The 25,916-nt window shown below is 40.1% G+C and overlaps 1 protein-coding gene across 3 annotated transcripts in view; it reads left to right on the top strand.

The window, feature by feature from the left end:
• The first annotated feature begins 2,352 nt into the window (after positions 1 to 2,352).
• LOC133503079 (guanine nucleotide-binding protein subunit alpha-11-like) overlaps positions 2,353 to 25,916 on the top strand; it is a 33,767-nt gene continuing 10,203 nt past the window's right edge. The window contains exons 1-6 of one of the 3 annotated variants that reach the window (XM_061824220.1): positions 2,353 to 3,393; positions 18,285 to 18,469; positions 19,663 to 19,817; positions 21,048 to 21,176; positions 21,630 to 21,758; positions 24,577 to 24,706. In XM_061824220.1, the coding sequence (XP_061680204.1) occupies positions 3,258 to 3,393; positions 18,285 to 18,469; positions 19,663 to 19,817; positions 21,048 to 21,176; positions 21,630 to 21,758; positions 24,577 to 24,706 (864 nt within the window). In that variant the 5' untranslated portion in view covers positions 2,353 to 3,257. The remainder of the gene's footprint in view (positions 3,394 to 18,284; positions 18,470 to 19,662; positions 19,818 to 21,047; positions 21,177 to 21,629; positions 21,759 to 24,576; positions 24,707 to 25,916) is intronic. The other 2 variants (XM_061824222.1, XM_061824221.1) reach the window with 2 other exon arrangements.

Below are 25,916 nucleotides of genomic sequence, written 5' to 3'. Positions count from 1 at the left end.
AGAGGCTCCAGCACTCCCGCGACCCTTGTGAGGATAGGTGGCTCAGAAAATGGATTAATGGATATATATGTATTTTTTTCTTTTTTTCATGGTTTTGTTATTCTTTTCCTCCTCTCTATGCAACTAACAAATAGTTACAGGCAGAAACAATTACATACTTTTCCAGTAGATGGCAGAACATCCAGTTAAGCCGTAAACAGTATACTGTATACCGCCGGTTAGCATAGAATGATATCGTTGTGTTCAATTAAGCAGGGCCAAGAGTAAGTACATTTTTTAAGTTAAATAAAGGGAAAGGAAATCTTCATTATTTCCTTCTATAGACTTATTGTGCCATTTTATTTGGTGGTATACCGTGACATGTTTTCAATGTGAAATACGTGCCTTGGCTAAGTAAAGCTTGGGAAACACGAGTACACAATATGTAATTCTCCCTCTATATCATATTCAATACTGCATTTTTGAAGTTAGGTGGCGTTTGGTTGATATTATGACGTATTTAGTAGTAGTCGTGTATTTAGGATTCCCTGGGGAAAAAAATCCTTGAAGGAGAAACCAGTGTGTATAACGAAGGGGCGCGTCTGAGCGTCCAAATTGCAATCACACCTAATGTCCGCTAGGTGTCACTTGACTCAACGGTAGAATTTCTGCCTTCCATGTTATGTAATCAGGATATTGTAAGAGAGCAATGTGAAAATTTCTGCATCCTGAACAACTGACTTTTACTCACTCTCTTTACATTGTTTTTTTCCCCCACAAATTGCATATATTTTGACAGGTCAACTTTTTTTTTTTGTTTGGTCGTTAAAGCTTAACCCAAAACCTGTTCCACTGTACTGAAGTTGCATGACTGTCAGTTTATTCAGTATTGTGTCATCTGTTCTCTCGCTTTCTACATTAGAATAGCAAACATGCCACCCTTTTGTATTTATTTATTGTAATGTCACATTGACTGGAAAGGTGAGACACTCCTCTGCGGTTTTGTCGTTTGTCACTAAACTCAAGAAAAGTTTCTTCAAATATTGACACTGGCTGTCATGTTACCTGCGCGGCCAAGTGTTCATTTTGGGTTACAGAAGTTGGAGTCACTGTCACACATCCGAAATTTGAATATCACCAAAACTGGCTTTCGCGTGTCAATTGATGTTTTTCTCTCCCGCGGAGGGGGATAAAAATACATTTAATTCATTTTATTTTCACCTTTTAATTCACAGACTGAAGGTAAATTTAGATCACATGTGTCAAATTCAAGGCCCGGGGGCCAAATCTGACCTGCCGCATGATTTTATGTGGCCCGTGAAGGCAAATTATGTCTATCAACTTCCTTGATTTAAAAAAAAAATTGTGCTCAACTTTCAAATGGTCATATCATAAATTATAACATTGCGATATTGCAAGCAATATTCTGTGCCCAAACAACAGGAATAGTTGAAAAAAAAAAACCCAAAACATTACTATTGGTGTGTCATTACAAAACTCGCTCATAAACTTCATCTGTAAATATGATGAGGTGAAAGATTTTCATGGTTTCACATTAATAGCGGGACACTGAGGGGAAACTGTAACTGCATTGTGGCCTGCGACAAAAAATGAGTTTGACACCCCTGATTTCGATTCTTCAACTAACCTTGCATGCATAACTGCACGACCGCGAGGCGAGTCTGCAATCCAGGAGTTTTCCCGTGCCATTTTCCCACTTGAAAACAGTCCTGCCTGCGTGGGTTTCCTCCCACATCCCAACAACATGCATTCATTGGAGACTCTAAATTGCCCGTAATTGTGATTGTGAGTACGACTGTTTGTCTCTATGTGCCCTGCGATTAGCTGGCAACCAGTTCAGGCTGTACCCCGCCTCCTGCCCATTGACAGCTGGGATAGGCTCCAGCACTCCCACGACCCTCGTGAGGATAAGCGGCTAAGAAAATGGATGGGTGAAATTGGAATGTTGGAGGAATTCAGAAAACCAGGGGAAACGGCAAACTCCACAGCCAAACCCTGAACCTCAGAACTGTGAGGCAGATGTGCTAAGTATGCGTAATTGTAGTTTCAATTAATACAATAATGTCGTCAGGCTCAAGTGTAATCATCCAGAAGATGTGACCAAATGGGAGCCAGGGGGGCTGACACGCCTCCAACGAGGAAGGAAGTCAGGAAAGGCAGGAAGGAAGGGAGGAAGGCGTCCTCTCACACAACCTTGCAACGTCGCGAATCTCTAAGCCCCGCCTTCCAAACCCGCACACGCTCGTCTCCATTCGCGCGGAGGCCTGTCAATCAATTAAATGACTCGTGACATCACGCCCAGCGGAGTGGATGACGAGGAGGGGCGCTATTCCAAGCAGGAAAAAAAAAAAAAAAAAAAAACAGCACCAGGAACGATCAATTGCCCAATTTTGACTGTCAGTATTCAACACTTTGCGGGCTTTTTGCCCCCACTCGGAGAGGACGCTTCGACAAAGTGCGCTTCCTAGTGATGAAGTTCCTCCCGTCACTTGGTGCTTTTTTTTCCCGCTGCAATTCCAGGGATGGCTAGTCAAGCTAACGTAGCTCGCTAACGGGTTAGCTCGTCCATTTAGCCATTCCCACTCCCCCATAACTTAACCCGTTGTATTATATTTGTTTTTTGAACAAAAAAAGAGGCGAATTATTTTTTTTCAGTGTGCGAGTCGAATGATAGTCGTTGGGAGCTCGACGACGTGTGCTCGCGGTAGATGGACGGGCTGACGGGCGGCGTTTGCAACCACTGCGCGGGCGTAAAGTGTCGGCGTCGGGGCGGCTAGGCTTGCGGGTGGTCTCCGACAAATGTGGCAGGGTCGGCCAGCAGTGCCCCGCTGTCTCCGGGACACGAGTGTTTAATAAAAAACGGCTTTGTGTGCGTGTAGTTAAGCTTTCACGACTGAGCAACGGCGCGGGGAATGATTAAAAAGGTGTTGACATACTGGGAATCTGATTTTTTTTTTTCAACCCCTCCAACGTTAGCTAGCCTGTTGTAGTTTTTTATGTCCACCAAGAAAATGCTACCTTCTAAAACGTCGCCTTTTAACACTCATCTTCAGGCAAGTCTTTTTTTCGTGTAAACTGCTCATTTGCATACGAGTCTTAAGCTGTCAAATATTTGTCACCGGCAAAGAAAGTAGCGTGATCCCATTCGGCTGCACGGGATTCCATTGACTTGAGCTCGGAAAACCTTTTATTTATTTATTTTTTTCCTCGAGTACCCCTTTCGTCCGTCACACGGGGCTTTTCTGGCTCATGCGGTGATGACTCTTGACTCCATGATGGCTTGTTGCCTGAGTGAAGAGGCGAAGGAGTCGAAACGGATTAACTCGGAGATCGAGAAGCAACTGCGGCGGGACAAACGGGACGCCAGGCGGGAGCTGAAGCTGCTTCTGCTGGGTAAGCATATTAATCATCTCACACCAAGTAGAACGATGTTACTAAATGGTCTTTTTTTTCATGCAGTGTTATTCCCGTGCAACTTGTGGTATGCAAAACATTGCACCCACTTATCATATTGACATGCTTTTGACTGACTTGTTAATATGCAAATTGTGTGCTACGTTGTGGTGATACTCCTAACAGGAACTCGAACAGCTGCTTGACCTCACATAAGAGTCACCTTGTTGATACAGTTTCAGCAGAAGACATTTTATGTTCTGTCCCTGGTTTTCTAGTCACGCCAATTTGAGTGAACTGTTTAGAGAGTGCTCCGTGTACCGTAACGTGTCCTCTTTGTTCGCGGCTTCACAATTTCTGCAACCATTAGTCTTGTTGGGAGTTTCTGCCAGAATTTGTTCGAGATAGTTAAATTTTCATCCATCCATTTTCTTTGCCACTTATCTTCCCGAGGGTCGCGGGGAGTGCTGGAGCCTATCGCAGCTGTCAACGCGCAGGAGGCGGGGTACACCCTGAACTGGTTGCCAGCCAATCGCAGGGCACATAGAGACAAACGACCGCAGTCACAATAACACCATGGGGCAATTTAGAGTGTCCAATTAAAAAACCCACGCAGGTACGGGGAGGACATACAAACTCCAAACAGGCGGAGCCGGGATTGAACACGGGTCCTCAGAACTGTGAGGCCAACGCTCTACCAGCTGATGCTATTGGATGAAAGTGGTCAAACATGTAGAGAGCTTCTTTGCCACTGAAGGTGTGAAAATGACCTCTGAAAAATATGTGAAATGACTGACTGGTCACTTTTTGGAAAATGTTTTGACTGTGTGTTTCTGCTCCTAATTAAATTTTTAAAGCTTTTATGCTGCATTACTGCATATAGAGTAACAGGCTTCCTGTAGTCTCCATGGTATTTAAACATTAGAACATCTTTTTATTGTATTTGGGATGTAATATTGTCTCTGGTGCCTCAGTAAACACGTGACATATTGAATTGAAATTGTCCACGCACTGCTGAGTTCCAGATGTTTTTCTGCCAAGAGGCCTGAAATCAGGTCATTGGAATTTCTCGATCTTACCCATGTCACTAGCAAAGATCTCTGCCTTGCTTTTGTGGTCTTGACCCAGCGCTGTCAACATAAACACGTGCTCTCACGAGTGGTTCTTCTACACGGGGCAACCAATCAGAGGAAAGGGACAGTCTTAGCCAAATACAGATGGAGGGGATGTAAATATGGGTCAAACAGAAGTAGCTGACAGAGGGGGCTTTTCTGGACACTCCTATGACAAAATCAAGGTATTTTTTTAAATGAAATCCCTTTTAATTTGGTCTCATCTTGGTGGGATTTTCTCATTGGCTGCAATAGAAAAGTCCTCTGAGGTGATTTTACCCCCCCCCCCAGTAAACATGATATGCACACAATGTGGGGGGGGGGTACAAAACTATCCATCAAGTGTTATCCTGTTCTCTTTGAAATGTAAACACATCAGTATGTGCGGGATGTAATGAAACGAGGCCCATTTCATAGCCTTCAATTATTGGTCGTGTCTCGTTAAAGTTGCAGGAACAAAGAGAGGCTTACAAGTTGCAAACATGTGGTCACGCAGGATCCAACAAGTCTCGTACACAGAGATCCTGCAAAATTATCGCATCAGAGATTAGAAGATTTAAATTTTTTTCTTTTACGCAGAAAAATGGGATATTAACACAATTAAATAATTTGGTTGGCGGCAGTGTCTGGTGTGATGTAAATTATTTTCGTATGACAACAACTGCTTCCAACACAAACACGATGAGACAAGTGAGTCTCTGGCGTTGAACTTCACACTTCAGTTTCAGCATTGCATACATACCCTTACATACTGCCACCGTCCTGCCTGTATTGCAACTCCATTGCAGGGTATCCTCAGTTTACGGCAGTCCCGACATCTGATGTATTGAGGTTACAAGCATGTAGTTAACCAGTTTGCGCAAGAAGTTGCGCTCAGCTAACAGTATTATTTTGGGAGTTTTTTCACATTTATTGGCCATTTTAATGTAAATATTTATTGTAATTGATTTAGCCTTTGATCGTTATAGACTAAGGTGGCTTCTGACTTGCTTGCAAATTTGAGTTACTGTAATTCCCGGCCTACAGAGGGCACCTGGTTACAAGCTTCACTGAATACATTTGCCAAGGAAATACCATTTGATACATACATACGCCACAGCTTTGTAAAAGCCGTAATTGCCTACATTGAAACACGATATTTACAAAGAAAGACAGTACACAGAGAGATTAATGCTAGCGCGACGCTAGCGCTAAGAGGGCCGGTTAAAATAAAACTTACCGGTAAATATAACTGAGAAACGCCAGTAGCACAGCAGCAACATGTTAGCACAGGGCCGGTAAAACTCACTTCCTCGGCATATATATTCTACCGGTCTCACACTTACCTTTTCCGCTCTAGTGCCCCCTTGCGGCTATTAGAAAACAAATTAGCCGCATCACCGCATAAACCGCAGAGTTGAACGCGTGTTAAAAAAGTCGGGGCTTGTAGGCCGGAAATTACGGTACATCTCCAAAGGAACAGAATTCCGAGTACCAAAAGTACCAGTTAAAAGGTGTAAGCAAAGATTTTGTTCTCCCTATTTTGCGTTCACTGCTGTTGACACAGAACAGAGGCCTTGCAAAAGGGGGCTGAACAACTGCTTGTGGCTATTTGCAACTATTTACGCTAGTTCTTATGAGATGGAGAATCTTGCTCCGATGTTTGTTACGAAATTAATTTGCAAACATTACTGCCTCTTACTGGTAAAAGACGGATTTATACTCATGTTTCTGTTCTGTATAAATTTCACAGACAGAATATGAGGGATGAAGACAACCTGACAACTTTCCACCTAATATTCGAGGCAAATGTCCAGAAATTACAGGTTTAGTAGGACCCTCAGTTGTCACTTGATGATCATCAAAGTTGTCTTTCTTTGTTCAACAATGGTTTCCTTCTTTTTACATTTGGATGACATGTAAGAATGTTGGGGAGAAAAAAATCAAAACACAACCCATTATGTTGCAAACTTCATCATTCGTCATGTATTTAGTATTGTTTTTTTTGTCACTAATTGAAGTGGTGAACGTGTATGAAAATTAATATTTGAGAGAAACTTCCTCTGCAGTTTACTCATTCACTTTCGTGGACATTTGTCAACTAGAATCCAGGAGTTTACTAGCTCCAACGTTGATATTCAAATACATACCCCCAACGTAGATATTCAAATACATTTTTCAAAGGGTAAGTGTGGAAGAGGGTCTCGTCCATCTTGTCTCTGAAATTCAGTCTTGTAAATCACTGGTTTTAATAATTGTAACTCATGCGAGGACCTTTGGCGGATATTTGACTAGTTCTCTATTTTTTTGCGCAAGAAAATGAAACCGGCAGTAATTTTCCAATAATATTTTGGAGCATTTGGTAAATAATTTCCCTGGGATCGCCACGTCACCAAGCTCGGTACGGCGCCATGTGTTAACATGACTTCAGCAAGAGAACTGAAGTCCCAATTCACTGCATAGCCGGTATCGACAAAGGAATGTACATTACAAATGGCACGCATTTCAAACTCAAGGCCAAATTTAATATTTTTATTATCCAAGAAGAAGAACCATAATAAATTGGTTATAATTTTATCATGTTAAATCATTGATTGAACAAAAATTTGGGGTCGGCAAGATCTGGCCTTTGACAACATTTTGTGTCCTGGGTAAGCAAATCATGTGCAACAACTTCAAAATTTTCTCAAATCTGTACCAAAATAAAATAAGATATTCACACACAGACTTTGTAAAGTTTTTTTTTTACACACCTTGTTTCCAAACAATGTCTGTAACGTGACAGTTAAATGGCTCAGCAAAGTCATTGTTTTATTCCCCCTCCTCCCGTTCACTCAAACCACTAAAGTCGTCATCTTCAGTATCAACAGTTTTGAAGAGCCTCACCAAGGCTCCATCACACATCATTTCAGTTTCCCAGTTGTAATTGGCAGTAGTTTATCAAATTCTTCTGTATTATGTTTAATTGTAATCTTTATTCAACTCATTTTAAATCAGTTTTTCCTCACAGCTACGTTTATATCTGATTGGTATCATCTGATACTCAAGGCTGAAATATCTGTATCATAGCAGAACTGAAAAAATTGTATTGAGCTATCTACCGAAAACATTTGTGGGGGGTTGGTTTCATGTTTGGGTTAGTCTGTGGCGGTGCCACCTGCTCTATTTGCAGTCCCTACGGTTTGAGCCTAGTTGGTGGAAAATTTCGCAGCATGGTAATAAGGAATGTGTTTGTAGTTGTGCACTATTTGTCTGGCAGTTCCGTTGGTTGAGCAAACTCATACTGACACACCCTAACTTTCAGCAGATATGTGCCAGACTGAGACCGCGAGCCTCTCTGGATATTGCTTTTTATGTGTATATGGAGTGGATATAAAAAGTATGAAAAGTCCTGTGCAAATGGAGTTACACAAGTATGTACATCCTTTTTTAGCTAGGATGTGGCTGTGTTCAGAATTCACCAGTCACAATAACCTCATGTTATGTGGTAGTAAACCCAGACCTGCCAATTTTTAAAAAGCCTCTAATCAAATCCAAATACGTTCCAGCTCTTCAAGTGGGCATTTCCAGACCTTATTTTTTTGTTGTTGTGTTTTTTGTCTGAAGGTTTTATGCTAAGACCGACTGCTATTTTGAACTGTTCGTAATTCCTTCCATAATATTTTAGGCCCCACTGCCATCTGATGGGTAAAACAGCCCCAAATTATAATGCTTCCACCACCATGTTGCAATCTAGGTATAGTGATCTTTAGCACATTAGCTAAACCAGGGGTGTACTAACTATGGCCCCTTGACCGTTTCAATGCAGCCTGCCCAAGATTGGTACAGAATTGTCCAAATCATACCCTATTCATTACAACATTCATTGGACCTTGTCTGAAATGCCAGATGGTTCGACCAGGTTGTGCTTTAATACCCACTGGTTCCACTAAGTGGTTGGTCCAGTGATAAATTGAATTGACTTTAGCTGTTCTGTTTCTTTTCTGATTGACCGCTGAAAACTTCAATCATTAGGAGTGGACCAAAGATAAGAAATGCCAAAATTGAATGCTGAGCAGTGATTCTGCTACTTTAGGAAAGAGAAGAAATGGATTGACTACCCCAACAAAATAACCAGACTAAAGTTACATGTGGATTTTTAGGATTTGTTGGCAAAGCACGATTGTATGTTGATGATTCAGAAGTTGGCTATTAAACCATTTGCAAGAATTTTGCAGATCACAAAATTTGTTGAAATGTGAATAGTAGGAAAAAAGGAGATTGGGAGACGATTGGAATCTGCAATGCGCAGTGACGATGGTGCAATGGCATAAATAGATGAACAAAGTTACATTGGTTATTGTAAATATATGTTGTAGCAATAAAGTACACATACATATACAGTAAATGAACATGTCATTTAAATATTCATTGCTCCATCTTGTGACCGGTTGTTTTTTTTTTTTTTTTTTTTTTTTAAACTCGGTAGTCGGTGATCGGCACTAAAAATCCTGATCGTGTAGAGGTTATTTTTTTATATGCACTGTATGTGTCATTCATCTGAACCTCACGTTCTTCTTCTTATTCTTTCAGCTTGTCCCGTTCGGGGTCGCCACAGCGTGTCATCTTTTTCCATTTAACCATTCGTGCATCTTCCTCTCTAACATCAACCGTCCTCATGTTCTCCCTCACAACATCCATCAACCTTTTCTTTGGTCTTCCTCTCTGTGTTAAAAATATAAACCTAAACCTCACATTATAGCTTGGAATAAGGCTAATAACATTGGAATTCTCAAGGTACTACTCTACTTTGTACTTCTGTCCATCCATCTTCTATCAATTTTCCCGGTCTAGTCGCAAGGGCAGTAGGGTTATCAGGGATGGCCAGACTTCTCTTTCCTCAGCCACTTCTTCCAGCTTTTCTGGTGGGATCCCGAGGCATTCCCAGGCCAGCCGAGAGATGTAGCCTCTCCAGTGTGTCCTGGGTTGTCCCCGGGGTCTCTTTCGGTCCTGACCCGCAGCTCGTGACCATAGGTGAAGGCAGAAATGTAGATTGACAGGTATGTTGAAGGTTTTCCCTTATGCATTTACACAACGCAGCGACACAAACGCTGCATTACTTCAGATGATGCATCGATCCGCCTGTCAATCTCTCACTCCATTCTTCGATCACTCATTAACAAGACCCCAAGATAATTGGACTTCTCGACTTGCGGCAGGATCTCATCAACCTGGAGAGGACACACCACCCTTTTTCATGGTCTGAGATTTGGAGGTGCTGATTCTCATTCCACCCGCTTCTCAAGTACCTTGTACTTGTTACAATTAGTGACACATCATTGAACACATGTTAGGGAGATGCAAAAACAGTCCATTTAAAAATATGACTGGCTTTTTTGATTTAACTGCAGCCAAAGGGGGATAATTTAATTGTAAGTTTTTTAAAAAGCCAAAGTTTTCAGGGAATTTTTGTGAAAACTGCATCCTGTGCTCTTGCAATTCTCATGCGCTGTAGCCTCTTTACGCAGCGATCTGCCAGAATTGCCCCATCAGAGCCGTAAAGGAGGGACTTTGACTGACATTGCCTTTTACACAGAAACCGGCAAAGTTAAATATTTCAACGCCTGCATGAGCTTTCTCTCTGACATTCAGCATCCCGCCATCCGATAATTATATTAAAAACATCGTCTGGTGTGACATCTGACTGCATTCAATCAACGGGATGGGAGAAGTGAATGTAGGGTGTTAAATCAAACACCCCAGTCTCGGAATTCACTTACACATAGGCAATGTCCCAGCTCTTTTACACGAAGCTTTTACAAACAGTGTAAAAGGGACTTATCTAGGTACAAACCCCAGGTCTATTTCTTCTTTTCCATGCTCAGTCACTTGATCAGTACCAAGTCGGACTGGCTGCTTTTTACTCCCGAAATGACAATTGTGGACCTCAAATCCATGTATGAGTGAGCCAGCATGACATCACATCGATGGACAAAAAAATAACGAGGGGTGTGCCACATGGATATCCCCAAAGACACCATATCCATCTTATGAAATGTCTGGTTATACAAAGTTTGCCGTCTAGTCGTTGCGCTTTTTTTTTTTTGGTGCCATTTTCACAGCATTAATCTTTCTTTCTGGGTCCACTCTTAATTCATAATGGCCACTGTTGTGTAGTTCCTCTTCATTTCCTCCTATTCTATTTGTCTTTCTCTGGTGTCTTAACTGACTTGGATGGTGGGAAGAGATTTGGGAGTGAAAAAGGTTCTCAATTGTTGTTGGTAACAGTAATATGGGAAATTAGTTTGCTGACACCCTCTTACCAAGCAAGGGTGAAGCCACATTTTAATAGTTTGAATTTTTTTTTTCCATAGTGAGAAGTTACATTTAATGATTGCTCTGAGAAGTAAAACTTTTTTTTACATATGTACCTGAAAAAAATCAGAGTAATCCATTTAATGAAATTTAAGCTTGAAGCACTTGATGAGACCTTGATCATACACACTAGTGTAAAAGTTCACAATGCTGCCACCGTATTTAAAATGTGTAGAATTATGCGTGGTTAACATTTGGACAATGCTGCCACCGTATTTAAAATGTGTAGAATTATGCGTGGTTAACATTTGGCAGCAAGTGGGCAAAATCTCCAAGTTGAACTAGTTAGCATTTTAAAGAAGTATTGAAAATGGTGCTACAATGAGAGCTGTCAGAGTTTCGTCCACATTGCCGGCAGTTTATAAGACCCGTTTCCAGTTAGAGTTGGACTCCACCAAGGCTGACTTTTGTCACCGATTCTGTTCATAACTTTTATGGACAGAATTTATAGGTGCAACCGAGGCGTAGAGGGGGTCTGGTTTGGTGGCCTCAGTATTGCATCTCTGCTTTATGCAGATTATGTGGTTCTGTTGGCTTCATCAAGTCCTGATCTCCAACCATCAATAGAGCGGTTCGCAGCTGGGTGTGAAGCGGCTGGGATGAGAATGAGGACCTCCAAATCTCAGACCATGATCCTCAGTCGGAAAAGTGTGGCATGTCCTCCCCAGGTTGAGGATGATATCCTGCCCCAAGTGGAGAAGTTCAAGTATCTTGGAGTCTTGATCACGATCTGATTCGGACTCCTCCCGGGCGCCTCCCTGGAGTGGTGTCCCAGGCACGTCCTGCCAGAAAGAGACCCTGTAGATGACCCAGATCACGCTGGAGAGACTACATCTCTTGGCTGGCCTGATAATGCCTTGGTATCCCTCCAGAATAGGTAGATGAAGTGGCTGAGGAAAGCAAAGTCTGGGCGCCCCTGCTAAACCTACTGCCCCCGCGATGCGAGCCAGATACGTGGTAGAAGATGGTTCAACAGAAACAACTCTGCTTCTCTCTTTACATACGATTCCCTGTTAAGCATGACTTGCCCTGTATTGAAACAGCTCCAGACAACCAATGTTGATCCCTTTCAAGGCACAAGCTCCTCACCACAATGCCTCTCATATTCAATTTTTGCTCTATTTTTTTCTCTTGATATGACATATTATCGTAAATCCAAATGACTTTGGGCTCCCACTGCAGGGTATGCATCTTATTTATTATTTTAAAGAAGCTTAATCAAGCCTTAACCATCTGTTCGACCCCTGGTGGTTGGGTGGGTGCTGATTGAGAACGTGTTTCAATTTGTAACAGAGCTTGGATTTTAAATGTTAAAATTTGGCGGCAATCTGTTTAATTTTATTGTGGTGGACAAAATTGTGATCACGATTACAGTTCGATCTAATTGTGCATTTCTAGGAAATATGCATCCATTATGGAAACATTTGAATGAAGAGACAACTTTTGTTGCAGCGAAGTTAATGAGTTACTGGATGATCTTTGATTACATCGAACTGGTTTAGAGGCTGTTGGCAAAAATGCCTAAAGTAATTTTTAGTCTAAAATGTTACTACTCTAGGGTGGCCAAGCTTGGATTCCTTCAAGCATAAAGTAGGTTCACTTCCGAGAAGTATAATTGGAAAAGTTCCTGCGGGCAAAAAGGGCCACTTGACAGCCATTTGGTTCTTGTGCAGTGAGAAAAGCCCCCAGCCAGCCTTGCTCGTGCAGAGTTTGAGTGGATATTGCTTCCTGTTAGATGTACTTGGAGGGGGGATTATTAGGGAATCATTAACTTGGGGCACCATTTTTGTCACACTTTGCACCTCCTCCAATGCCACTCTTTACTTTTCAACATCGATCTCTTATGCTGTGGTTCTGGTTATTAATTTTCATGTAAATCATAACTAAAATGTCAGTTTTGCCCTTAGCTATCCCTGCCCAATGAATGGGGTCTGTTTCAAGGTTTTCTTGGTTATTTCACTGACTGAATGAATAATACGAACCCAATTCTCATGAAGTTGGAACACTGTGTTATAGAAATTAACAGAATACAATGATTTGCAAATCATGTTCAACCTATATTTAATTTAATGCACTTCAAACACAAAGGAAATGCTACTCGATACTATGGAAATGTATTTAAACTTTTGCTCCGAAGTAGTATAAAAGAAGAAATGCGCCCTTTCTTGTAGCATTTAACAAAATTAAATAATTTTTGTAATTCTGACTGAAATATTTTAGTCTTATTTGACTTTAGACTGTGACAAAAAATATATTTTTGCATGTGTTTGTAAACTTCTGGCCTCACCGCTAAAAGTCAAATATTGCGTAGTTGATAAGTTATTTGGGACTATTTCATCATGTCAAATGATTTGTACGTGCAGGTTTTAACTTGACTTCCTTTTTTAAAAATATATATTTTTAAAGCTTGTAGCCTTGTAGAACTCAGCATTCTTGCTTGAAAAGTAACCTCACACGGGACTGGTGCATTTAATTAAGTTTTTAATTGGTGGAACCAATTGCTATAAAAAAACTCAATCCTTTGCCTACCCACTGGTGAGGCACGAGTTTAGTGTTTGTGATTGTAATGTAAAGTTGCTTCGATTAAATTTTTTTTTTTTAGCTCTTTTTTTTTTTTTGGTCATCAGCACTTACATTGGTTTGAAGACTAAAATAAATGCTTAAAAACCATCATTGCAAAAAGTGCAAGAAGCTGTTTATCTTGTTAGCTGTCTCTACGTTGCCATATTTTATTGACTGAGAGTTGACTTCACTGAAGCTCTGTGTAGTGGATTCTGAGGCTCGGAGCGTTTCAGACGCTACACATCGTGAAAGCCTCCTTTGCACAATATAATCTTATTCCAAGTGTTGCACTGAGGTGACTGGTCATTAATTTTAACTGTTACGACAAACTTTAGGTCGTCGGCACCATTTGGTAAAAGCACGTCTTTGCCTGCGTTTTTCTTCGTTGGTTTTTGCCACTTCGTAATGGAAGGACTGTAGGCTTCAAAACGGAAACAATTTTTTTCATTTTAACGGTTACGGGTGAACCGGGACGTTAGTCCTGGTTCCAATTAATTCTCGATTTTGTCCAACCCCAGGACTCTTCTCTGTGCTCCTTCCTTTCCTGCACGGCGAATGCCCATTTCCCATGATTCCCTGGGCACTGCAGACATGATTCCATGTACTTGGATAAACACCCTTTTGAATGGGATCCCACAAATAGCATTTATTCAAGAGGGGAATAGTCTCCCCCCCCCCCCCCCCGACAATTTCTCAGGATGTTGTCATTTATGCTGAATACTGTACAAATGTACAGATTGCTTACAGTTAAAAAAAATTGTATATGTATTGACATAATGCTCTTTATGAATATCACGTTTGTTACACGTTTCGACCTCTGTGAAAAGTATAGCAAGGGGGGCAGGGGGGACCTTGCGTGTTATCTTGGCTCCATAGAGACATGACTGAGCCTATCATCTAGTGTTGTCTGCCATGTATTTATGAATCCAGAGCTGGGGTTGCCATGGCAACTAACATGAACCCTAAGGAGTAGCTCCAGTGAATGTACAGTAGCTTGACTGTGAGAAAAGCCTCTGCTGGCTTTTCCACTCATGCACAGGAACAATGAGATCTGTTGAATGGAGCTTGTCATGCCTGCAGGAGATTCCACTTTTATGTGTTTGGGAAAAGTCAAACGCACATGACCGTGCAATCGCGCACACTCCGGGAAAGATGTCAAGATACAAGGTTCCTCGATTTACGGAGGAGGACTCTCGTTATACTGGGAGTGTAACCCATATTTGTCGCCGGCATTTTCCCACCTTTTTTCAGTATGCAGACACAGAATCGGGGGCGAAGTCGTCCATTACGGTGATGGTCCATAAGCTGATCATTAAATGCTAACATTAACCAAAAATGCCCACCCTGTCAGCAAGCTTGCATATTTTGATGTTTTGATGTATATTGGTTGCAGTCAATTAAAATAAAAAAAGTGTGTGAGTTTGACCAATGAGCTTTTCGAACAGTTTAACTTCTACTTTACCAGGATTAGAACTTGGTCATGAAACTAATCAGACAATTTGGCTTCACGGTCTTAAAATCTGAGAGCCACACTTTGTTAGCCATAAGAATGTTTGTTTATGTGACTAAACCTTAAGCTGCACTTAGCCAGTCTTCGATACCGCGAAGTCAATAAGGTGTTAACAAAACGGGCCATTTCAAACTACCTAATCTTCACTCAAGACTGGGACTGGACGATTTAATAAAATTCTGTCATTGTTTTTGGGAAGCAAAGTTTCACGCGTTATTCACTGAATGGAACAAATGTGGAATATTTCCCCAATACCTTTTGTCCAATATGACCATGTAGTTCATTACTTGTTGATAAAGCCTTGATTAGTATATGATGTTTTTATGAGACAGCAATGTTGCTTTTCATTTACATCATGGGACAAATTAACATTTGACTCTTTACGTTCCAGTATACTACTACGCATTTTTCATGTCATATGCACTCCAAAATTAATAATCCAAAAAACGGTAACTATTACTAAATTTCATCAATCATATTCAGTGCTGGATTAATCAAAAAATAAATCAATGACGTATGCAAAACAATCCAGAGATTGTACAGTTACTTTGGTGTGCACTCATCTATGCTCTCCATTCAACGAAAGCTACACTTGACTTTTTGATGGATATTTTCTGCAAGTTTATGCATCCTAGTGGACTCTTGTACCACAACAACTGCAGATTGTCAGTGAATACCTGAGCGCTTTACTGTAGTGTGTAGATACTAGATGGTGTATGCTTTACTCTTCTCCCGCCTACCTGTTTGGGTCAACGGGGTCAAAAGTAGTCTTAAAATAGTAGTACATATGTACACAGAGCTGCAAACAGGTGATATCACTTTTAAGACGTGAGAGCCCAAATAAATGTCATTACTGTCATCCATATTATTTACACATATGCTCTTCAAGGCAAACACACTGTGGCTGGGCTATTTATCTGAACGTTTAAGTAGTAAATTTGACTTAAAGCTTTTATAAACTGCGTGGCGCCTCGGTTGATTGCCATTTTCACGCACACACTTATGCATATAGAAGATATAACGGTAACTTTATTTTCAATTTCAACAAATTGTTAAATATGAATCTCTTTTACAGTTTGTAAAACCAGAAATTATTCTGTCTTTTCTGTTCTGCTGTTATGCACAAATGGCACATATTGGGAATTAGGTCAAGAAGACCATAGTGGAGTTTGCGATGTTCGCAGGTCTTACCAGAGGCTGGTTGATGTGTGGGAGGAAAGGCCAGGAACACTGGGCAGAAGTGCTAATGTCACACTCACTTTCCTTGTTGTGTTGAAAGCAGTTGTGGCTGTCAACGTTTTGACAACTCTTATGTCACACAGTTTTATCAAAATATTACCTGATTGTGGGATACTATAGTATGTCTACCCCATATATTTGCATTAGTAGATTAGTTAGTAGTAGTAGTCAATGGTTAGACTATCCCATCGTTGCCTGTTTCTCTGTAAAAAAGACACCAGAAAAGTGGAGGTTCCTATGTAGCGCCTCTGCTAATTTACCAGGTTCATTGTTTGACAGAAGCTTTTGTTGCAGCTTTTTGTTGTTATTCATTGATTTGGGTTTATGTCCAATTCCTACAAACCATGAGCGAATCAACCTTTCTCTTCCCATTTCTACCTCGAAAACATTTTTTTTTAATTCCTGACAATTATTTTCACCACTTACTAAACATCTTAAGAAAACATGTTTTTGGTTTGTTGTGTTTGACGTCATTGTAGAAAATCCTGCTTAACAAAAACATTTGACGTTTGACATTTTCAGCAATCTCAAGATATTCCGCTATTTTTATCCAGAAAATAACTCCCATGTGTAAAAGCAGCATATCACATGAGGTAATCCGTTTGACATGCCTAGAAAAACCGGTGTCTGCACCTGAATTTCAAAATAAAAATTCTTTGTCTTTGTAATATATGGCCACACTTGCTGGATTTTTTTTTTTTTTTTACATTTTTTTTTTTCCCTGCAGTCCCATGGTTTGAGAGCAATGCAGTAGATCATACCTCCCCCATTCAATATGTACCATACTAATAATAATTGCCGTTCTTTTCTTCTAATTTAGGGCTGAACTGATCCATTGAATAATTCGACTAATAGCAAAATCTCTGCCACAATTCTTCGTTGCATTATTTTTCCACATGGACTGTGATTGAAGACCCGCACTCTTTTCCATGAAGGAATAAAATGGCAAGATGGCAGCAAGTCATCAGGAAATAGTCCAAAATTTGGGATTATTTCAGACTTAATAAGGAAGATGAGATGCCACGAGTACTAGTACAACAGCACTTCGATAATCGCCAGCTCGAGATAACATACTGACTGATGTTGGCTAATATTATAACTCACAGTTACTAGTTAGAATAGGATTCAACACAACTGAGGGTGCACTTTCACTTCATTGAATAATTGGGGAGGAAACAAACGGAATAATGAGCACATTTATCCACAAGATGCCAATGTTCACCATTGTTTAGCCTCCAATTATGCAGACTTAAGCAACAGTCAACTCTACACATTAATTTTGTTTGCCTATGTCACTCACCTGGCTAGGTGCTGCTTTTTAAAGCCATACTTAGTCACAAATACTACAGTATTGTAGGACATAAGAATGGAGACCCCTAATAGACAAACATAATTCCTGCACACCACGTGAACTTCATTTTTAATCATGCAAAATACTTGTATGCGTTAATCAGTAAAATACGTAATTCTAATAATATCCAATAGTCGTATCCCATGTTTTAATAAACCAACCTCGATGTTTTGAGTTGATTTCTCACAAATGCTAAATTCACCATTTCAGTGTATTTCTCACCATCAACGTAAAAACATTGCTTTTACGGATGTTTCTTTTTAACTTGCTACATACTGTCACAAAGAAGTTGTAAAACAGCTTTGTTGTATTATGGATACCTGGATTCTGTAGCTCTCCACCCACAAACTCAGTGTGTAAACCTCCCCACCCACCCCCCACCCCAAGACTGTTACACAAAGTTTGGCAAAGAAGGGGGGACTTGGACCACTGCCAGAAGGTGTGATGGTGCAATTTCCTTCACTGTTGTTTGCACCAGCACCAAGATGGTGGTGGGCCCCCGAGATTGGCCTGTCGCTAAGTATGGCGTCGTTCTACCACAGAAATTCACATGGCATCAAAAGAAAAGTAGCTGGGTGATTCGCCGGGTCAGCTTACTTATTTGAGCTCTCTGGCTCGTTTTATACTTGGGTTTGCTTACTGTTGTACACGCACGTATCATAGATTATCCTGTGTCTGTGTACTTTTTTTCCTCCAAACTTCATTACAAGAACAGTATTGTCAAACAGTTTCACATAGCCCCCCTTATGAGCTTTTTTTCAGTAGTTGTCATCTTCCTCCTCAGGTACTGGCGAAAGTGGCAAAAGCACTTTTATCAAGCAGATGCGAATCATCCACGGGTCAGGCTACACCGATGAGGACAAGAAGGGCTTCACTAAACTGGTCTATCAGAACATCTTCACTTCCATGCAGTCCATGATCCGTGCCACAGAGACCCTCAAGATCCCATACAAGTTCGAACAGAACAAAGTAAGTCAATTTTGAAAGTAATAATTCCTCTGAAATTACTGCTGTTGATTAACAACTTTGAAAAATGGGTATTAGTGCCACCCTGAAAACAAGAAAAACATACCTGGATTCGAGAGTCAGAATCTTCCTTTTTTTTTTCCCCAAATGTATATTTTCAAGAATTTTTTTTTTTCTTCAGCTTGTATTGTCTTGAGAAAACAAACGTGTAACGAGAATAATAAAGTTGCATTTTTTTCTTAGAGGTAATAGAGAACTAATATTACAAAATTAATCAAAATGTTACCAGATTATTATTCGGTACAAAATATAGCAAATGAAAAAGGGTGTACAAGAATAGTCTTTTTTCTTGTTGTTGTAAGTTTATGAGTCTGTTCATTTTTCAAGAAAGGTGTAACGTTTACAGGAGCAACAATTAATTGACAACTGATTATCAATTGGCTATTTTGACAAACCATCTTTTTGAGACATTTTTCAGTTAAAATTGCCCACATCTTCTGATTTCAGGATCTCAAAAGTAACTCTTCTGGTTTTTGTTGTCCTGTATGGGAGTAGATTTGTATTTGTTTAATTAAAGTAAGATATTTGCAAACATCTACCTTTTACTTTGTAAAGCAATGATAAACATTTTACTCTATTTTCTGTCATGCTACGGATCAAACGGGAACCTAATCGTAATATGTTTTTGTGCTTTTTCTGCACTGACAGTTTGAAATAACGTCCCGTTTCTGAAAAAAAGGATGGTAATTTAAAAAAGGTTTTAAAATCTGCTTCAATTAATTGAAAAATAAATTAGATGAATCAATTTTTAAAAGAATCTCGAGTTGCACCACTAGTAATATTACAAGCATAAAGTTGAGGATTTTTTCAAGTCACGTCTCATGATAAAAAGTGACCGTATGAGAATTAAGTCATATTTTTTTTGAGAAATACAATGTTTACATCCCTCAAAAAAGTATTTTAAAGAGTCAAGCGAAGGAAAGATTTTAGAGAAGCTTTTGTCAACTTATGTTCTTGAGTCGGGAAAAAGTTTTCGACTTAATACGATTAAGGTTACTTTGATTTGATGAACTTAAGTGCCTACAACCTTAGGTATTTAATGAAATATTGATAACCAAAACCCAAGGTCCTGTAGTCTAGTCGAGTGTTGTATTAGAATTACCCGCATGAATAGGTTTTGGATTTTGCCCTTTCAGAACAACGCACAGCTCGTGCGAGAGGTGGATGTGGAGATGGTGACATCGTTCGATCAGCCGTACATCGGCGCCATCAAGATGCTGTGGGCTGACCCTGGCATCCAGGAGGCCTACGACCGCAGAAGAGAGTACCAGCTCTCGGACTCCACCAAATAGTAAGTCTGATTTTTATAAAAACAGTCTACTTGAGGTACATGTGCACGTGGAGGTTAAGATATAAATGATTAGTCATTTTGTCTCTGTTTGTATTAGATAATATTGAGTTGCTTTCATTGGGGTTCTGGATCAGGTGTGGGCAAAGAGTATTGCATAGTGAAAATTATGTGCACCCCTTTTTTCCACACCACACATTTACATTATCAACTGGGCCTTAATATTTGTTGTAAACTGTATTTTCCCAAACGTATTCATTTTCATCAAAATATTTCATTAATTTGTAACCTAATGTGTTCATTTATTTATTGGAAATAAAAAAATAAACGATATATAAATTTAGACTGGTTCTAATTAATAATTGGTTGTGAGTTTTTTTTTTTAATTAGATGGCTTTTATGTTTTTATTTACCTCAGCAACTACAAATCTGTCTCTATAGTTTAAAAATCAAAGGGGCCTTTAGTATTTATGTTTGCCCACTCCTGTTCTGAATCGTTGCATGACACTCACCATGAGGTACACCTGTACAGTGGATTAATTATGTAATATTTGTAATAATTGTGAAGGACATTGGATATTGGAAACATCTCTGTAGAATGCAGTACAAAGTGCGACCACAATAATGAGCATACGGTCTGTCTTTAAAGTCCCCAAGTATCATTCGGACAGATGTGAAGGCATCAGCATTGGACATGATAGGCTTTGTAGTTTTTGTATGCATATTATGCCTGCAAAATTGCCACCTTGCTCGTGATTCACCAATTTGACAATGGAGCAGTGTGGCAAAATTACTGCTTCGCAAAAAGTTTTTCTGTCCCTGACTGTAGTGTAACACCGAATTTGGCATGCTCATTAGCCGTCTCTGTCATCCAAATTAATCCTGGAAAATTTCTCAAATCATGATCTGTCCTTTGGAAACCACGCAGAAGAAGGCCTGTGACTACCACCATTTTTTTTTTCTTTTTTTAAATAAAATTTTTTTTCAGTGCTGCTCCAATGGCAGTTGAAGCTATGCGCAAGGGAATGATTTGCTTCCAAAAATTAAAAATCTGGTGCTGTAAAAAGTTCTGATTACCTCACATCTGTCTGAACGATACTTGAAAAAAAAAAAAAATATATATATATATATATATATATATAAAGTGTCACTGTAGGTGTACCTAATGACGTGTGATGAGTCCATATCCATGTGTGCTTCCCTGTCATACAGTATGTTCCTCCCAATCCACAGTTACCTTAGCGATTTAGAACGAATAGCGACGTCGGGGTACGTGCCCACTCAGCAGGATGTGCTGCGGGTTCGTGTGCCCACCACTGGCATCATTGAGTACCCGTTTGACCTGGAGAATATAATTTTCAGGTACTGGTGGGCTGAGCACTGCCCGTGACGTCTCCGGTTGGCCTGGTCGTGAACCGTCTACGCCGCTGTTGCCATGAGCTAGCTTTGGGCTGCACGTGAAACCATCCCTGATGGTGGCCTCCCAAAAGACTGTAGTCCAGATCGACAATACATGTTAGAAAGTTAGCATTTTTGTGATGCAAATGGCTCGTTAGAGTCAGACGATAGCTTTGTTGAATCCGTAAGAGGGAAATTCTGTCTTTGGGAGGCGCCATCTTGGATGAAGCTGAAATTCCTTTGGGGGTTCTGGCACGACATTTCATCTAATACCCTCGTGGTGCTCAGGAATGTTTCCTTTGGTTACATCTGAACTGAACCACTTGCTTTTTGGAGGGTTTATGTGCTGTATCTGCTCTTATGCTACACTTTCTCCTACCTCTTTCTCTTGTCTTTTACTCTCCATCCTTTCTCCAGCTATCTTAGCGATCTGGATCGTATCGCTGAATCTTCCTATCTACCCACACAACAGGATGTGCTTAGGGTTCGGATCCCAACCACTGGGATCATAGAATACCCTTTCGACTTGCAAAGCATCATTTTCAGGTAGACAAAAAGAATTGCACCGCTTTGACTAACTTCAGCCCGCCCATGTTTCCATTTAATGTTAAAAAAGCACGTCAGTTACATGTACAGCATGCTTAATGTATCTCCTATTGACCCATAAAATCTCAATGTGCAGCGCTATCTTGAATTTGTTCCGTGACCAAGCTCACAACTGGTGTATTTCAAATGAATATTGCCCAGTGGCATGGGATAAGGGGCATGGCCTATTGAGTGACATTGGGAAAATGGCTGGTTTGTGGGCTTCTGGATGGGAGTTTCAACTCACTGTAGCTATTTGCTTGTGTGCTGATTTTGTATTTGTCAGTTAAAAAAAAAAAAGTCACACCTCATAACTGAGTCAAGGCACCACAGTATTTATTGTAAACTTAATGTGCAATTTCACACGAGATTCTCCAAGAGTCACAACTGCTTTATTACCCTTCCTTGTTTAGTTAAACCTCATTGTTTAAAAAAAAAAATAAATACTGTAAGTTCTGTTATTTTTGACATTCAGGGCATTGCACAGACTTTGTGTATCTCGTTAGACTCCAGCACGGTGAGAATTTACTGGATTAACTCTACAACCATAGAACAAAGAATGAAACTCATTGTGATGTAGGTAAGTGTGTGTCTGTCCCAGGTGCTTGGCACACATTGGTATTTTATTTCAACATATCCTGTCCAGAAAAAAATACTAGTATAATATTCATTCATTAAAGACACCACAAGCCAGTGGACAGCAAGCAATGTATCAGAATGCTGCTGAACTGTCGGGCAGTGTGTGTCGCTCTCCAACTAACTTTCAACGGTGACATCGTTAAAAAGTTGTCTGCCTCACATTCCATATGAAAGTGATACATTTTTGTCTTCTTTACTGCAGCATCCATACTCATGTTTAAGATTTCTTAAGTGAGAGATTAAAATAGTGGGGAACTCACTGACAGCGTATTTTCCTCTACTGTCGTTGTTTGCACATGCGGGGTGAGCTAAAAAAAAATACAACTGTCCTTTTTTTTTTTTTCCCCCTTGGGACGCCATCGCGATGGACCAAAACTGCCTTGCAATCGACTGTCGATCGCAATCGACGCATTGAGCACCCCAGTTCTAAATTATTGAGATTCACCTGTATTTGCATCCTATTCCTAAACATTCCCAAGATTTGGCCCATAAACATCGTTGGGACCAAGCCAGCGAGCAACTTCCTTTCCCTCCCGTCCAAAAAAAGAGAGCAACTCAAAATGAACATAGTGAACAAGCGAGAGTGATTACAGTAGAGTGCAGATCGATCGGAAGCCATCATGTCAGCCTCCTCCTACGCTTGGCAAGCCTGGAAATAACTGCAATGTGGTTGTACTCAAGAGCTTTCTGGCCGCTCTGCTGCAGCAAATCTGAGAGGCTCCACTCGGCCCGGCTGCTGATGATGGTGACTCACATGCTCTCAATGGCTTTTCTTTTTATGGGGAGGAACTGCTAAGGTGTCCGGCTACATTCACTGAAGCGCATGATTGTTTAGTTGCCTTAACGCGGAGCGTGTTAACCACAGTGCTAGATTGTAACAAACAAACTTTGTATATTCCGACGACAACCCCCAACGCTAACAAGTCAGCCTTTCATGAACACTCGTAGTTCCTGTTCTTTTAATTGGCGTCGAAGATGTCATTTCTCTTGGCTCATCTTGCATGGGAGGACAGTCTTATTGTTTAAGTGGGTCACATGAAAGACTTTTAGTTAAAGCTGCCAGCACTTGTTTGTGGGTTTTGTGACATCATCAAGGTTTTTACCTTTTCATCAAAAAATGACTGCCATCAGGTGAAATTCCCATCCATTTTCTAAAGCGAGTGTGCGGATTAGAGTAACAGTGAGCTGGAGTCTATCCAAGCTGGCTTTTCGTGACTTTGGCACAGCCTATACTGGTCACCGGCCATAGCTCGGCACATTTAGACAACCAACCATTCTCTCTCACATAGACTGGTACTTGTGGATAGCTTGTATTGCTTGCTAGATGGAAAAAAGTTGGCACCCTCCCCCTGTAGCCTCAACTAGACGCAGTCAGTATTTAGACTTTGGGCAAGAAGTAGTACACACCCGGAACTGGTTGCCAGTGACAACTCTGGCACATATAGACAAATGACCATTCACACTGACTTAGACAGACACATTTTGATAGCTTTACCGAAGTACTTTCTTAAAGTTGAACCAAAATCAGTATTGTTCTAATATTAACTCAATTAAATATTTGACAATAAGTGATGAAAATGGGCAAAGACCTAGAACACAGTACTGAATTATTGAGGTATATCTTGAAAATCTTTAATTAGTTCAGTTCCTTATTTTATATACATGGTGGTTTTAATTTATTTGTCAGGCTTTTGGACCTCTTTGTTCCATCCTTAATAGTACATAGTCTGCTTTGCACTCTACCTCATAGCCCAGACGTAAAGTAATATAAATAGGTTTTTTGTTCCTCTTCTTGTCATTGTGACATTAACATGTTAATCATCTCCCACTTGATGCAAATCTTTGTTGAAAGATGTACTTATCTTTGCACCCATTAAATTCCTGCATGAAAATTCCATTTCTGTCTTGACTCGACGCATCTTTTCTGGTAGCTCTTTTCCTCAACATTTTCAGTCAATGACATGTTTAAATTAAATGTAATACAATTGATTCACTTAATGTCAGATCTAGCTTCGCTAGAGTGACCCTCCCCCATCCCAAAAAATAGTTTAATCAATGCATGCAGCTCTTGAAATGTTACCTTTAAGGATGCTTTCTTAATGTTCTTTTCTGCATTGTTTGTTCGGTGCGTCCCATTCAGGATGGTGGATGTCGGTGGCCAGCGGTCGGAGAGAAGGAAGTGGATCCACTGTTTCGAGAACGTCACCTCTATCATGTTCCTGGTGGCACTCAGCGAGTACGACCAGGTGCTGGTGGAGTCGGACAATGAGGTGAGGGATGCCATAGACATTATAAATGTGTGCGTGTGTGCCATGCAGCTGAACAAGACAGTTTTTTTGTGGGGGGAAAACAATGCTTGTAATGTCCAGTGCCCCAAATATTATGATTTGGAGTTTGAGGAAAAATGTTCTGGATGATCACTTCTATGGCAAATCCAGTCAGACTTGTGCCCAGTTAGCGCCTCAAGCAGTGATATCCAACTGAAACGGTCTACTGTGAGAGATCATTCTTCTGCACAAAATGAATCAATTACACTTTATTGGGCCAAAAATTATTTTCCCCCAAAAATACTCTTTGTTCATTTTGTTTTTTTAAAGTCACTGACATATTGATAGGCAGAACAATTTAATGCCCTTCAACTACAGCTAAGTACAATTAACTGACGTCCTGTTTCCATTCATACAAGAGAATAAATGGCTTTGTGTCCAAATAAACAGGCACAGATTTCACAGCTTTTTTTTTTTTTTGACTATTTGGTGGTGCTCTGTTAGGGTTTTGTTTTTTTTTTTTTTGGAAGTAACTAATCCATTGTTTATCGCGGACATAGAACATGGTAATGCATTATGCAGTCTTATGTAATTGGCATTGTAGCTTTGTATGAATTAAAGATTATCAGCACATTTTTTTTTTACTGTGAAGATAAATTTTGTTTGCAACAAGCAGTGGCTGACAACACAGGTCGGTTCTTTTATACAATTTAAAAATACAATGAAAAAAATTTTGAATAAACGAAACATAACAGGCATGCATGTTTACTCTTTTTTTTTTTTTTTTTTACTTTTTCTAAATGCTCTACTTAAATTAACAGAAGCATACTTTTAACTTAATAGGATGTATAAAGGGTGATGTTGGTTTAAAGAAAGTGTAATTTGAATATAAAACGTTTGTTAACAAAACAGCAGAATATGATTTTTACAAAGAATCCAACAACTAGTGATATTAAGGTATTTCAAAATGGCTGGGCAGTGTTTAGTCATCAAAATGTGCAGAGATGAGCTGGCTGTGTTGACAGGCCCAAGACAAAAGCCTCAACCTTGGAGACACTAAAACCCGGACCTGATGTTTTGTTTAATCACTCTGATTTCACCATCTTTTTTTTTTTTTTTAATTTGATATTAGATTTAGCCACAAGTATATGTGTACATTTCCTAAATATTCTGTTCAAAATCGAAATGTTCTGCATGGGCATTATAAAGTGGG

Source organism: Syngnathoides biaculeatus, chromosome 7, assembly GCF_019802595.1.
Source record: "Syngnathoides biaculeatus isolate LvHL_M chromosome 7, ASM1980259v1, whole genome shotgun sequence".
Lineage (NCBI taxonomy): Eukaryota > Metazoa > Chordata > Actinopteri > Syngnathiformes > Syngnathidae > Syngnathoides > Syngnathoides biaculeatus.
Note: the sequence above shows the minus strand (reverse complement) of the source record. Positions and strands in the feature narration are given on the sequence as shown.